Source organism: Peromyscus californicus, unplaced genomic scaffold (assembly GCF_007827085.1).
Source record: "Peromyscus californicus insignis strain IS unplaced genomic scaffold, ASM782708v3 Scaffold_19__1_contigs__length_69161282, whole genome shotgun sequence".
NCBI lineage: Eukaryota > Metazoa > Chordata > Mammalia > Rodentia > Cricetidae > Peromyscus > Peromyscus californicus.
This window is the reverse complement of record NW_026294491.1, coordinates 37813903-37828479: the sequence shown is the minus strand read 5'-3', so window position 1 is coordinate 37828479 and position 14577 is coordinate 37813903. Positions and strand designations below refer to the sequence as shown.

The 14577-nt window shown below is 52.9% G+C and overlaps 1 protein-coding gene across 1 annotated transcript; it reads right to left on the bottom strand.

Annotated features, from left to right (window-relative positions):
* Positions 1–480: 480 nt before the first annotated feature.
* Actr1b (actin related protein 1B) lies at positions 481–14277 on the bottom strand. Its single transcript, XM_052745147.1, has 11 exons — positions 14108–14277; positions 12308–12372; positions 10945–11020; positions 4965–5090; positions 4592–4716; positions 4212–4428; positions 3999–4091; positions 3730–3904; positions 3051–3112; positions 2838–2878; positions 481–2660 (listed from the first exon to the last, which is right to left on the bottom strand). The coding sequence occupies exons 1-11, from the start codon at positions 14153–14155 to the stop codon at positions 2558–2560; spliced, it is 1131 nt and encodes a 376-aa protein (XP_052601107.1). The 5' UTR covers positions 14156–14277; the 3' UTR covers positions 481–2557.
* Between the last annotated feature and the right edge of the window lie 300 nt (positions 14278–14577).

The window sequence follows — 14577 nt, the reverse complement described above, 5'->3', positions numbered from 1 at the left end:
TATTCTAACCTGGTGCTCGCTTACACAGTTAAGTGTTTGTCAGCATTAGAATAAAACCAGGAGTTCGTACCTGTGAATCCATACAACACAAGGCCTGGTCTAGCTGCTCCCTCAGCTGTAGCTCTTACCAGGCCATTCCTGCCAGAAGCGTATGAGGGCTATGGAGGTCTTTTTTTTTTTTTTTTTTAATTTTCTTTAAAAAAAAAAAAAGAATGTGACCTTGACATGTATAAGGTGTGGTTCCTGTGGAGAGAACAGCAGGAGCAGAGGTAGCAAGCAAAACAGGACACAGGATGGGTTCTCTTAAGGTAGGAATGAAAAAGACCTCAAATGCAGCAGCGTGGTTCCCAGAAGTGATTTTGACAGCATCACTCCAGCTATTTTAGTTTTCCCAGGAAGTGGAGGTCTACGTTAACTGGAATTCTTCTGAAGGGAGGCTGCTGTTTCTTCCTCCCCCATGGCTATATTTACTCATATCAGTAAGGACTCATGAATATTTTATTGTATGGCTTATAACTCATTACAGATTTGAGTATTACCCGCGCAGTAATTATGAGAGCAAGCACACTGGGTGGGCAGAATGGAGCAGGGTCATGATGTCGGCTGGGTAGGACGGGGACTTCAGGAGACAAGGCTTGGTGATGACAAGAGGGGCCTGTGAGGAGGAGGAACTCAGCAGGAAGGTTCCAAACACAGGTGGCCCGGAGCCAGTGGTGCCAGCAGAACCCTGCACAAGAGCTGGTTGGCAGGGTCCCTCAGCAAAGGGTTCTGTGTAAACTTTGATGCTATGCTTTGACTGTGCGGCCGCCCAGAATCCCCTGCACACATATCCGATCAGTAGTTTGGCCTGTAGCTTTCAACACCTGGCTCTGGTCACTATCCTTCCATAGTGAAAACTGTCACCTAGCACACTGCTCAACAACCTCCTCCACACCCTCCACATGCTAGCCCAGCTGACCTCTTTGGTTTATGTCACTGTGCCACAGACCGGTTTACCCTTCCTCGCCAACAACTGTCAAAGGATCTCCCTAACCACTGACTGCCCCAAGCTCTAACAAGCCAGCCTGCCCCACCTATTGGCTCTGCCCTTACGCTGTCGGCCCAACACTGTTCCAAAATGGCTGGTATTTCTCCTCTGAGCTGAATGCTTTTTGGGGCTAAGCCCTCTGGTTCTCCATCAAAGCCGTGTTGTGCTGACACACTAACAAGCACAGACCCCCCCGACTTGTTGAGCTCTCACTGCCTGCAGGACTTCCTGATTGTGTTCTGCTTCTTCCTGTCCAGCACGGTCCATGCTCAGGCTGCCCTTCTCTTCTCACCCGGCCCAGGGCTGGCAAGTCTGCATCACTGCCCGCACCCGTGTGCCTCTGCAGGCCTGGGTGAGAGGCGACACACACATGGCGGCCCTGTCCAGGAACACGCAGGGAAGGCAGCCTGGCTCTGCCTCCCCTAGCAGGTCAGGGCAAGAGGGTAATGAGGCTGCTCTCACTTGTCCCGTTGCCCTGCCAACCACCGAAGGCCTCAAGCTCCTGAGCTATGCCAGTGTCGTGCTGAGTTCCCTCTGGTCCTTTCTCTCCACGTCCCCAAGGGTGAGTGAGCAAATGAGAGCACATAAAGCCACAAGAATCAGAGCCACACATTGGGCTTTGTCCATAATTATTACTATAATGATTTATAAAAAGAATCATTTTCAGGCAACTGTGTTAAATTATTGTTCAGCTCTGGAGAGGGAGGTGGGGCCCTGGCCATGGTGAAGACCTTTCTTGAGGGAGGTGAGGTGCCTACCCTTTGGGTCTAAAACTCCGGATGAAGTGGCTTTCCCTCAGCAAATAAAGACCATAATCCCTTCCTGTCCAGGGCACCGAGGGAAGGGGTGGGGGGAATAGCAAATCAATGTAGTGCCTTGACAGGGAGTGGGGCAGACCACAAGGTGTGGCTGTCCATGGCTCTGATGCTCTGACCCTTGGCCACATTCCTTCATTGGGAATGGAGGACTGTTCCCTCGTCAGTCCTATCTAGGACATTTGCCCAGCAAAACTGGGTGTCCAAGGGTCCAGGCAGCCCTGGCAAGCCAGGAAGAGGAAATTGGCATGAAACACAACAATGTGCCTCACCACCCTAATGGGAGCTCCTGGCTGCCCCCTCCGCCCACTCCAGTGATCCAGGGACTCTAGCCCCAGTTGGAGCCTGTCAGAACAAATGGAGCATGTGAATGTCTGGTCTTGGAGCTTCAAGATCGGAGCAAGGAACCACAGGCCAAAGTGGCCCTGCTGAGAGGGTCACCCACACCAACTCACTGGCAGACTCTTCAATTCCTATGCTCCAGCTTGGGACTGCCATCCATGCAGCTAAACGTTACTCTCTGTGTGTCTGTGTGTGTATGTTGAGCACAGGGGGAGGGGAGGAGGGCTACAGGCGAGCATGACTGCGTCACCTGCTCTGGAGTCTGGGCATGCAGGGGACCCTAGGCCTAGAGCATGAACCCAGACCAAAAGGGGTCAAGGGCTCTGGCTCCCCTTTCCTCCCTCTCTCCCAATATGTCCAGCCTCCTTGGGCATTAGAAGGTTTTGCGATGAATCGCACGAGAGCCATCTTCTTCATATTCCTTTTTGGATACCCACATCTTCTTGAAGGTGTCCAGGGAGGCGAGGATGGAGCCGCTGTAAAGATGGAGAGACAATAGTCTTTGGTACCTGTGGGCTGGGCCAACTGCCATCCCCGGGTCCTCAGCACTCCCATCCTTTTACTTGGGAAAGAAATCCATCCATTTCCCCCCGGCCAGTGCAAAGCCTTGGAGAAGTCTCTCCCGAAGCCGTTCTGCTTGAGCCCCATCTCACCCGATCCATGTGGAGTACAGCCGTTCCTGAGGAGCTGAGATCTAGAAGGAGCAAATGGTTGTATAACCACCTGTCCCTACACAGCCACCACCCTCAAACCCAAGGCAGTAGTAGGGCAGGGTGGAGAATGGGGAACACGGGCTCAGAGGGGTCCCCATCTCCCTGAAGGCCAGCACCACCCAGCTCCCTCCCCCCAGAGGTTTCCAGTCTCACCTTGATTTTAACGTCCTTTGGGGCGAGCTTCTTTACTTCACTTAGTAACCTGTCTCCAAAGCCTGTGGATACAAGGATGGCCAAGCCTGGACCACAGCCAGCCTCCTTGCCATGGTGGCCCTTAGACCCCTAGCTGGTGCTGTCTCTCTGCCAGCACCCTGAAGGGTACAGCTTGTTGAGAGACTGACATGAGATGTAAGCTAAAGCCATACAATGCCACCTGACCCTACGTCCTGCCTGAAGATGCCTCAACTGAGCACTCCACAGCAAACTCACCGTCTAGTCACAAGCTAAGGAAAACTTTATTTTAGTGCTTGGTTGTTTTGGTTTCTTTTTCTTTTTTTTTTTGGTTTTTTGAGACAGGGTTTCTCTGTGTAGCTTTGTGCCTTTTCCTGGATCTCGCTCTGTAGACCAGGCTGGCCTCGAACTCACAATGATCCACCTGCCTCTGCCTCCCGAGTGCTGGGATTAAAGGCGTGCGCCACCACCGCCCGGCTCTTTTTCTTTTTTTTAAAAGAGTGTCTCATCCTATGTAATGTAGGCTTGGCAGTGAACTCATGATCTTCCTGTCTCAGCCTCCTGAGTACGGAAATGACAGGTATATGCTGCCATGCCTGGCATGATTTAATTCTAAATTCAGTCTCTTAAAAAACAACAAACTAAAAACAACAAACAGTACCTTTAAAGAGTGTTGAGCCCCCTGAGAGCACAATATTGGAGAACAGTGTCCGGCGAAGGTCCATGTCGGACTTGTGGATGGCGAAGGCCAGCACTTCATGGAGTCCCTCACTCTCCTCCCCCACCAGGTCTGGCTGGAACAGCAGCTCAGGGGCCCGGAAGCGTGCAGGCCCCACCTGTGGAGAAGAAGACTGAAGCTCTCCAGAGCAGCCAGACCTTTTCCTCCAGGTCAGCATCGGCTACCAGCCACCATCGGGCCTGCCCACTTACGTCAAGTGTGCTGCCGTCTGGAAGGGTGTACTGCACCTTCTCAGTCTCGAGAGCTTCGTCCTTCTGCGGGTTGATGGACAGGTAGCAGGCTCGCTGTATGGGCAGAGCACACTCTTAAGCTGACCGTAGCAGGGACACTTGTGGCCAGGGCTTGCTTTCATGTCTTGGCCTCCCCAACCCCAGCCATGTCCACAACCCCATGCCCTTTATCACCTCTTTGATGGTCCGGACAACCTCAAACTCAGCCGAGGTGTGGAAGTCGGCTCCTTCCTTGCGCAGCAGCAGCCTCAAATATCGAGAGACGTCACGGCCCGCAATGTCTACCCGCATGATGGAGTGTGGCATGGCAAAGCCCTCATAGATGGGGACAGCGTGAGTGACCCCGTCCCCCGAGTCTAAAACCACTCCCGTTGTGCGTCCTGTTGCGTACCTGCCACCAGGTCAGCATCCTTTTACTTCAGCCGCTGAGGTGAGAAGACCTCCTCCTCAACCCCGCAAGGGACCCTGGGATATTATTTATACTACACTAGAAACAGGCATGGAGGGGATCAAGAGGCTGTGCCCCCCGGGACGTCAGGACTTGGGGCACTCACAGGCTGAGCACGGCCTGCATGGAGATAAACAGTGCAGGGACATTGAAGGTCTCAAAGAACACCTCTGCTGCCTTTTCCCGGTTCTTACTGGGGTTCAGCGGGGCCTCCGTTAGAAGAACAGGATGCTATGAGAGACGAGGGAGTCACACACACACACAAAGACAAGCTAGGCCCCAACAGAGCTTTCTTTCCTGAGCTAAGAGCACCACTGGACAGCCGCTTGTCCCTCCGGAGACCCGGCCCTGACCAACTTTGGCTGTCACTGGTTGTGCCCATGCTCACACAGAGAGAGCAGGAAAAGTCCTACCACTATGCAGACAGGGAAAGAACAATCAGGAAAGCGGGAGTGTGGAGGGAAGGGAAGCTACCACACCTCCTCAGAGAAGGTCTGCAACTGGTCCTTAGAGTAGACGTACTGCCAGATACGCTCCATGTCATTCCAGTCTCGCACCACACCGTGCTCCATGGGGTAGCGGATGGTCAGCAGCCCCCGGTGCTCCTGGAGGACAGGGAGAAAGCGGACATAGCACTCGGCCCTCATGGAGCAGCTGTTGCACACCGTGAAGCTGCCTCCGGCCTCTGCCTACTGGGTATCTCCCTGCTCTGCACACAGGCTCCCAGAGTTCGGCTGGCCTCACATGGCTGAGGACCAGAGAAGATGGCAACATGCCGTACTGAAGAGTCTTCTGAGCAAACAGCGGCCATTTTCATCAGACCAGCCGTGCCTGCTGGCTGTCGGTTCCCTCAGAGAGGGTGGGGTCACTGGACCCTCACCCAAGACTCCTCCCAGTCATTTGTATGCACTCTGTCCTAACTGTATGTCGCTCCAGGATCTTGAGAGGTGCCGAGTACACACGCTGGGGAAGGTTAACTGAAGGGAGACCCCACCAAGATGGGTGAAAACTTTCCAGGTGCTTAGGGGTTCCTCGTCCTCCTCTAAGGAGCCCCTCATCCACACTCTGTAAGTAAGCCCAATAAAAACCAGTTTCCCCAGGGTAAACGGATGGAGTTTGTATTTTGGTTTATGGCAGGAACCCTAGAAGGAGGAGAAAGATGCTGTCTCCTTGGGAAGGAATTCTTCCAACATGTCTGGTAGTCAGCAGGATACGACAAAACCAAAGATGTGCTGTAGACTATTATTTTAACATGTGTTACATTTGTTTATGCTGTGGACCATTTGTTTTCATGATGCAAAGATGTGTTGGCATTTGTTTAACTCTGTGAAGCTGTGTTACTGTGCCTGTCTAAAACACCTGACTAATAAAGAGCTGAATGGCCAACAGCGAGGCAGGAGACAGGATAGGCGGGGTTGGCAGGCAGAGAGAAGAAATAGGAGAAAAAGAGAGGAAAAAAAGATTGAGGAGCAAGAGAATAAGAGGCCAGTTACCCAGCCACACAATCAGTCACGGAGCAAAAGTGAAAGCAAGATATACAGAAGTAAAAAAAGGAAAAAGCCCAGAGGCAAAAAGGAAGATGGGATAATTTAAGGAAAGCTGGCTAGAAATAAGCCAAGCTAAGGCCGGCCATTTATAAGTAAGAGTAAGCCTCTGTGTGTATTTATTTGGGAGTTGGGTGGCAGGCCCTCAAAAGAACAAAGAGTAAAAAAACCCAACCAACTACAGAGGTGAGTTTGGGAAAAGCAACAGGGTCGCTCTTGCTCCAGATGATGAGCCGGGCAGCTAAAGCCTCACTGAGGAGGGGCATCTGCTTTCCCATGAGGTGTGCTGGAGTATCCCTCCTCGCAGCAACAGCTGCAGTGCCCTGGCCTGGGTGATAAGATGAGCAACTGAAGCTGAGGGAACTGGCTTGTGTGGAGGGGAACTGCAAAGCAAGGACACATGGCTAGCACCCTCCATGGTAGCCTTGGACTTGGAAAGAAAGGTGGAAAAACGGAGATCGTGGCATTGGCTTGCTGCTGCGTACAGGTGGGGGACCAAAGAGCACACAACTCAGATCTACGTTAAAGGGCTCTTCCTGAGATCCAAGGACTTGGAACCTGTGGGAAGCACTGGGTGAGAGTGACGGTTACAGAACTGAGAGAGGTGGCACATGGCACTCCAGTCACTAGGCAAGACAGGATGTTATTAACCGCGGTTCAGAAGAAGGTTGACTTAGCAGGGATCTTGGCACAGGGATAGGGCTTGAATGGTGTTCATGAGCCCCACTATGCCAGCTGCTGGTGGAGGAAGCTTTTTGGGGATAGAGATCACAACAGCCACTTCCCTAATGAGGTAGCCAGGGACACCTGCAGGGGAGGACCGTGCACAGGGTGACTGGAAACCCCATGCTCAAGTATGAATTTACTGGCTTGCCGACTATTGGGACCAGGTGTGTTGGCACACGTCTTTAATTCCATCACTCAGAAGGCAGAGACAGGTGGATCTCTGTGTGTTTAAGGCCAGCCTGGTTTACCTAGCCAATTCCAGGGTTACAGAGACCTTGTTTCACAATTCCCCCCCACCCCCAAAACAAACAAGCAAGCAAAAAAACAACCCATTTGGGCTTGGGTGGGTGCTGGAACTAGGTGTTCCTTGGTTCCTGGTAGTGCCCAAGAACATCAAGGACAACGAATCTCAGGTGATGGAACTGGCTTAGTAGCGCAGGTGAAAGGATTAAGTTTGACCAGAGTTGGGCAACTTCCTCCCCTGGGTGTGCTATGAATATTTTCCTCTTGGAGGCGAACACAGATGAGCCACCCAAACAGAAGTCCTTTTAGCCTCCAGGTGTGGCAAATGGAGAGGTACCATCTGGCTGTAGAGGTATTGGAATGGCAACCAAGGACGCGCCAGTCTAAGTTGAGAAGGTGCAGCCAACTGCGAGGTGGGCGGGTATAAAATACTGTGCCCGTGGCCTTAGGTCTGATCAGCTTGAGCCACCCGAGCCGTACGGAGTTCATCAAGACTAGGAAAATGTTGGGGCTGGAGAGATGGCTCAGCGGTTAAGAGCATTGACACTTCTTCCAGAGGACCTGGGTTCAATTCCCAGCATCCACATGGCAGCTCACACCTGTCTGTAACCCCAGTTCCAGGGGATCTGACACCCACACACAGACATACACGCCAACAAAACACCAATGAACATAAAGTTAACAACAATAACAAAACCCCACTGTCTTTAAAAAAAGAAAGGAAGGAAAATGCATCAAGGACCCATTAAAGTATCCCCGGATGAGGAAGCCATATAATTGATACAAACGGATGGAATCTTTTGATTCAGTACTGGACTTCACTAATATTTTACTTCAGTAGCTCCTCAGCTTTGGATTTCTGAAAACTAATACTTGCCTGGAATGGACTTTCAAAACACTTCAAGGTTACCTTCACAACCCTGCTATTTGTCACCGGATGGTGGCCTAGGACCTTGCTCTGTCATCCTGAGCAACCCTGGTGAGAAGGTTTAATTATACAGATGACACAATGCTAACCTGAGTGCTTTGTGGATGTGGAAACCCATCTGAAAGACTTAACAGTGCACCCAAGGGAGCAAGGACGGGAAGGAAATCAGGTCACGAAGTGGGCAAGGGCCAGGCACAACTAAGAAATTCTCAGGGGCTTTGTGGTTGGGTGAAGCACGGATGACACCCACTGTGCTGGCTAGTCTTATGTCAACTTGACACAATCTAGAGTCATATGAAAGGAGGGAGCCTCAATTGAGCAAATACCTCCATAAGATCCAGCTGTAAGGCATTTTCTTAGTTATTGATGGGAGATGGCCCAGCCGATTATGGGTGGTGCCATTCCTGGGCTGGTGGTCCTGGGTTCTGTAAGAAAGCAGGCTGAGCAAGCCATGGGGAGCAAACCAGTAAGCAGCAGTCTTCCACAGCCTCTGCATCAGCTTTTGCCTCTAGGTTCCTGCCCTGTAAGAGTTCTTGTCCTGATTTCCTTCAATGATGAACAGCAACATGGAAGCGTGAATTGAATAAACCGTTTCCTCCCAACTTGCTTTTTGGTCGTAGCAATAGAAACCCTAAGACACCCACAAAGGTAACTAAGAGATTCTGCAACAACCCTTGCATGTAAAAATTAAAGAATGAGCCAGGTGGTGGTGGCGACGCCTTTAATCCCAGCACTCAGGAGGCAGAGGCAGGCAGATCTCTGTGAGTTCGAGGCCAACCTGGGCTACAGGGTGAGTTCTAGGAAAGGCACAAAGCTACACAGAGAAACCCTGTCTTGAAAAACCAAAAAAGTTAAAGAATAAATGTAAGATACCTTGCAAGAGTGTGAAATAGACTTTTGGAGGACTTGAGGTTAATGAGATTCCAGGTGCTAGGGGTGGGTTGACCGAGAAGGCCCTCTAAGTCCCCTAAACAATAAAGGCTACTGTCATGCTGTTGGGTGTATACCAAAACCAGATGTAAGACCCTGTTGGCTGATTTCATTGCATGCCTCAGTTGCAGGACTTGGTAAGGTCCAGTTGAGACTAAGCTGAAGTTTCCCCAGCCCCTGGTTAACTTTCATAGCGCTGCTGGAGAAAATTATGGTCCAAAGTTCTGCTTGGTGGCAGACCTGGCATGCTATATTATGGAAGTGCCAGGCAAGATGTGCCAGTTAGTGCAATAATAGCATGAGCCGTTATGGATACAACCAACTTTATGATTAGCTTAAGGCCTGCTCAGGAGACAGGAATTTACATCTGGTACTGTGAGCTCAGACAGAAATGCACCACAGTTGGGGAAAGTCACAGGCCCTAACAACTGCAATGTTTGTCACATGAATGTGATATGCCTTCCGAATATCTGTCTTTGCACTTAGGGTCTTACGGCTGTCCGCTTCCCTTGGATGTCTTCCTGTTTCCCTTTTCCCTTTTTTTTTTACTTGTGTTTTGCAGAAGGAATACCACCAAGACTATAGACACGGAGAGAGGGTCAAGACGATATGAGGGCTTGGTGCTCCGCTGAAGTTCGAGAATCGCCAGTTATCTGTCACCCCTCCAAGGCTCAGGGAACACTGCTGAAGGGAGTGTGTGCATGTGTGTGGAAAGACTCTAAGAGCTGAAGGAAGAGGTAGTGTTACAGAACACAATAAATAAATACTCCAAGCAAGAGAGGAGCCATTTTTATCAGGTCAGCTGTACCTGCTTGCAAGAAACCTTTGGAGCAGGCCTGCTGAGGTTCCCTCAGAGGAGGCGGTGGGAGGGTCACGGGACCCTCACCTGAGAGTTCTTCCTCCCGTACCTCCCAGCCATTCACAGGCAGTTCTGCCCTAACTGAACATGGTCTCAGGGCCTTGAGAGGTGCTGGCGTATCCAGGCTGGGGAAGGCTCACGGCAGAGCGAAGATTGCTGTGAGTTTCCCTTGCTCCCACTCTAGCCTCTCACTCATACCCATCAATAAAGTCTCTGGTTCCCCAGGGTGAATGAACTTCAGTAGACTCCTTGTCTGGGTTCTCACTGGGGCCTTCTAAAGACGCACTGTTTACGTCTACCCAAGGAAAGAATTCTGGAAACGTGCCCCATCCCACAGCCCGTCATCCTCTTACTCCATGAATGTGCTTCCTCACTCACTGCCTAAACTGTCTACAGTGTCTCCTCACGCCCTCATCAGCATCCATCTGCAGCAGTCCATCAACATCCAGCCAGTGTTCCTGTCAGCATGGTCCCTCCTAGGCCACCTGGGCCCATCATTCTTCCAGAGTACAGCTGGGACTCTGGCCTCCTGGCCCAGCTCTCCAATCAGCCCTTATCTATCTTCTATAGGATGTACCACCTCTACCTGGCCACAGCTACCCCTCTAGTGGACACAAGCTTCTCTTACAACAGTGGCTGGTACTCACCTCCCAGGAGCCGCGCATCTGCCCTTCTATTCAGGCCTCCCCATCTCAGGCCCAGGACTGCTCCTTTATTCCCCAGGGGCCTACCTGACTCCTGCCCATGTAGGGCTGGCTCTCCCCTCACGCCCTATATCAGCTCCCTCAGAGTCTGATTTGGCTGTGGAGTCCCCAGGCATGCCAGCCTAGCATGAATAAGAAATGGCCCCAGCTCTCCTCAGAGCAGGGATCAGGTCCATCCAATCTAGGTGATTCTAATTCTTCAGTCACCTTCGGGGGTAGCTGAAGATGACTTTGAACTTCTGATCCTCCTGCCTCCACCCCTCCCAAGTGCTGTGATCACATGCTTGTGATCTTAATCATTTCTTTCTCCTATAATGTCTAAACAGCTGCTGAATGAGGACGGGAGGCTTACGAGGGACATTTTGTTGGCATCTCACAGAAGGGGGGTTGTCTTGCCACACACACAGCACTAAACAACCGAAATGGGGGTGGGGGGCAAAAAGGTACAGAAACCCTCAAAGAGGCTGCTCTGACCAGCAACCAGCTCTCCTGTGACCGAGGAATTCACGGAGGGGGACCAGTTACCTCTGCTTTCGGTCCGATGAAAAGGTCCCCCTCCAGGGCTCCGGCCATGACCCGCATGTGCTTGGGCCGTCCGACACTGCAAGGACACAGAAGATCAGTGAGCTGGGCAGGGGCATGGCTGAACCTGCTGCGCCCAGGAAAACTGTAGCCCAACCGCGAAGCTCTAGACGGTGTGGCCAGTCTAAGTACTGCAAAGTGGCTCAGGGCAAAGGTCAGACCCTAGGCTTTTGGGGAGGGGACCAGCAGCATTGGTTTTAGAAGCACAAGCCGTTTGGGGCCTGAAGGAATGGGTCTCTCTCCAGGGAGGGCTGAGTGTGAACGACAGGACCCCTGCATGGCCTGGCTCTATCGAGCAAGGGATGAGCCTTCTGTAGCCACCCTCTCGTCTGCTAATAGGTGGAGGACAACCCTAGAACCGTGAAATGGCCACTGTCCTTCCCCACTGCCATGGCTTCCAGAACAGAGATTCAGTTCTTGGCAAGCATGTATCGGATGAGCCGCCATTCCAAATCGTGACCCACATTCCCCACGTACCACCAACAGCCTTCCCTGACACCCACCCAGAGTTCTAGATGGAAAGCTGAAGCCCTTCCATGCACCCTCAGCACGCCCAGGCTGGCCTTGTCCCTAGACAGGCCTGTAGTTCTTAGAGCCACTCCAGGGGACTTCAGGGTCCACCTCTGATCTGTAGGCCATCGACACATCCTTCAAGCTCTGAGAGGCTCCTGAGAGAAACTTCCCAGTGGGCAGGCAGGGCCCAGGCACTCCAGGGTCTCTAGGACAGTACCACTCTGGTATTCCTGCCACCCCCAGCACCACCTGGGGTGTGTGGAGAGGGCTAGGCAGAACATTTCCTACATGCTAAACATAAATAAGCCCTGATGAAAACATTTTTAGGGGCTGCGGGGGTATAGCTGAGAATGTATGCTTAGCTTTCGGGAGGCTAGGGGTTCAAGCCGCTGCACCCAAACCCGTAATAACCAGAAAAACCTTTCCAGGGAGGCAGGGGTGGCTGTGTATCCTCCCCCCCCCCCCCCCCCCCCGACTCTCTGTGGGAGTTTAGCTCTTTCCCTGGAGAGAGGTCCCTTTTATTCCTGCCATAGCCTTCACCACACCCCATCCCCAGGGCAATGCCGGCTGCTTCTCCTCCTCTCTGGCTCAGCCAGAAACAAAGGTAAGAGGCTCTGAAGAGGAAACCGAGCACTGAACTCTCCCAGAGCTCAGGTTAACCCCACCAATCTGGTGTTTCCTCTTACAGGTGGAGGGGAGCCGCCCTCAAAGAGAGCTGTGACCACAGGGCCCATGTTCTTCCCAAAAGCAAGTAAGGGCGGTCAGGGGAGGCGGCTGCCCCAGCAACACTTACTAGTTTGGGAAACAGTACTTAGGAATCTGGTCTCCTGCAAAACCAGCCTTGATCACCCCGGAACCCTGCAAGGAAAAGCAATGTTTAGCTCCTGCCATCGGCTCCAGATGCCGTCAGTGTCCCCAAGTGGAGAGAGCGGGCAGCCCCACCAAAGCTGGGCAGGGAGGAAACCAGAGACCCCACTTAGAGGACGAGATCGTTCACAGGCACTAGTAGCTCAAAACTGGGAGTGATGCTGCATTTCCTGCCCTGGAGATTTGTATTTGGCTGGGTCTGGAAACTCAAAGGGGAAATGAGAGGGGCTGTTAGGGGCATCTAGCAGGTGGAAGTCAGGGTTGCTGCTCAATATTCTACAGTGCACAGGTTAACCCCGTTACCAACAATCACCCGCACCAGAAGGGGATCAGTGAGGAGAGAGAGACCCTTACATACAGCCTCCTCTGTGCATGCTATGGCTAGTTCCTGTGGGAGGGACACAGCTCCACTCCAAAGATAGCTAGAAGCTACCCCTCAGTGTCATCCAGGAGTCCCTTTTTTCACCAGCAGAAACACACCACATATTGGGCCCACCGGGGAGACCACTTGGTGGGTGGAAAGATTGGTGCCTTTCTCAAGTACCTTTCCTGGGGAGTAAGAGAGACTGGCCCTGTCCCTGCTCCAGCCTGGATGCCGGACCTAGGATTTCAACAAGAACCCGGCAAGCCTTCCACTCAGTAAAAGAATCACTTTCTCATACATACCCTTTGCCCACCAATCTCCATCACAACCCTCTAGGCATGCAGAGCAGAAACAAACACGTCCAAGTTATAGGAAAGGGTCTCCAAGGCCCACAGGAGCCAAGTGGGTGTCTCTAAGCACATAAGATTGCTGGCCACCAAGAAGGGAAGTAGCCTGATGTACACTGCAGCTTGCCAGAGCACTGTTCAGACAAGCACATTCCCAAACCCAGAACTAGCCTCCACGATAAACATCTTGTTATGATCTAAGGGAGTCCACATGGGTGCTCCAAAAAAAGGCAGCCACAAAGGGACTCCATCAGGGGGTCACGTGGGAAGGAGTCAGCTCCCAGAAAGAGCAGAAGTGTGTCACTGTCAAAAACTCCAAGGCCTACACACCAGAGGTATCATCTAGGCACAGCCACAGAGAACCCCAGCTATGGCAAGGGTTCTGAGGCTAGGCATCTCCCAGGGCAGCTGAAGGCAAGCAGAACCCAGGCGCTGAAAGACAAAGCCTCGGGAAGCGGGACCTCTTTCCTTTCAGGCTTGCAAACAACTACCCCAAACTGCTGCACTTTTTCCTGGGAAAAGTGGTCCTGCACTCTCCATTTACAGAGAGGGGGCGTCAAAGCCGCAAAGAGGCTGCCAAGTGGTGGTGGGTACTTGGCTGGTAGAAATTAACGTGCAGTGTTTGCCTCCAGGTGCAGCCCCTTGGGAAGTGTTGTAAAGACCACCAGGCCCTCCAAAAGATGAGGCCAGCAGTGTGCAAAGGTCAAATGTCAGCCGACCTACTTCAGGCGTCCAGAGCTGACCATAATAAGCAAAGGACCGGGGGGTCGAAACTTGCCCAGCGCTTCCACCCAAGACAGACGCGTCCACCGGCCTAGGGCATCAAGGACCGCCTGGCTATGTCCAACTGTCCGGCACATCCCGGGCTCCGAGGGAAGTGGTCCCGAGGCCCACACCTGGCCCCCGAGGGTGCAGCGAGTGGGCACTGGCCCCACCAGCGCCGGCCACTGCGCGGAGCCGCGTGCGACCCCTGGGCGGGACACAGCCCTCCCCCAACCCCGCGGTCCCGACTCACATTGTCGATGACCACGGGCTGGTTGGTGATGATGTCGTAGGACTCCATGGCCGGGCCGAGCCGGCCCTGCCCAGCAGGCGGGCTGCAGGAGGACCGGCGGGCTACAGGGCGCGCGGGAGGACCCGGACGGCCGCGACTCGAGATGGGGCGCCGCGCCCCTCCCCCAGTGCGCTGCCTACGCGAACCCGACCCCGCGGCCAATCACAGCTGCGGACTGGCCTGATTGACGGTGAGCGCCGGGGCGGACTGCTGACGGGAGGGGGCGGGGCCTCTTGGCGCGGGCTAGCCAATTGAGGCTGCCCGGAAGGACAGACGGGCGTTGCCAAGGTAGGCTGCGCGGCGTCCGTGCGATGATGTCATGGCTGGGTTCTTAAAGGGGACGCAGGAATTGGAAAGAAGGTGGTGGGTCCGTTGCAGTTGGAAAGTCTCACCTACGGGAAATACGTCTTTAATGCGACATCCGTGAGCAC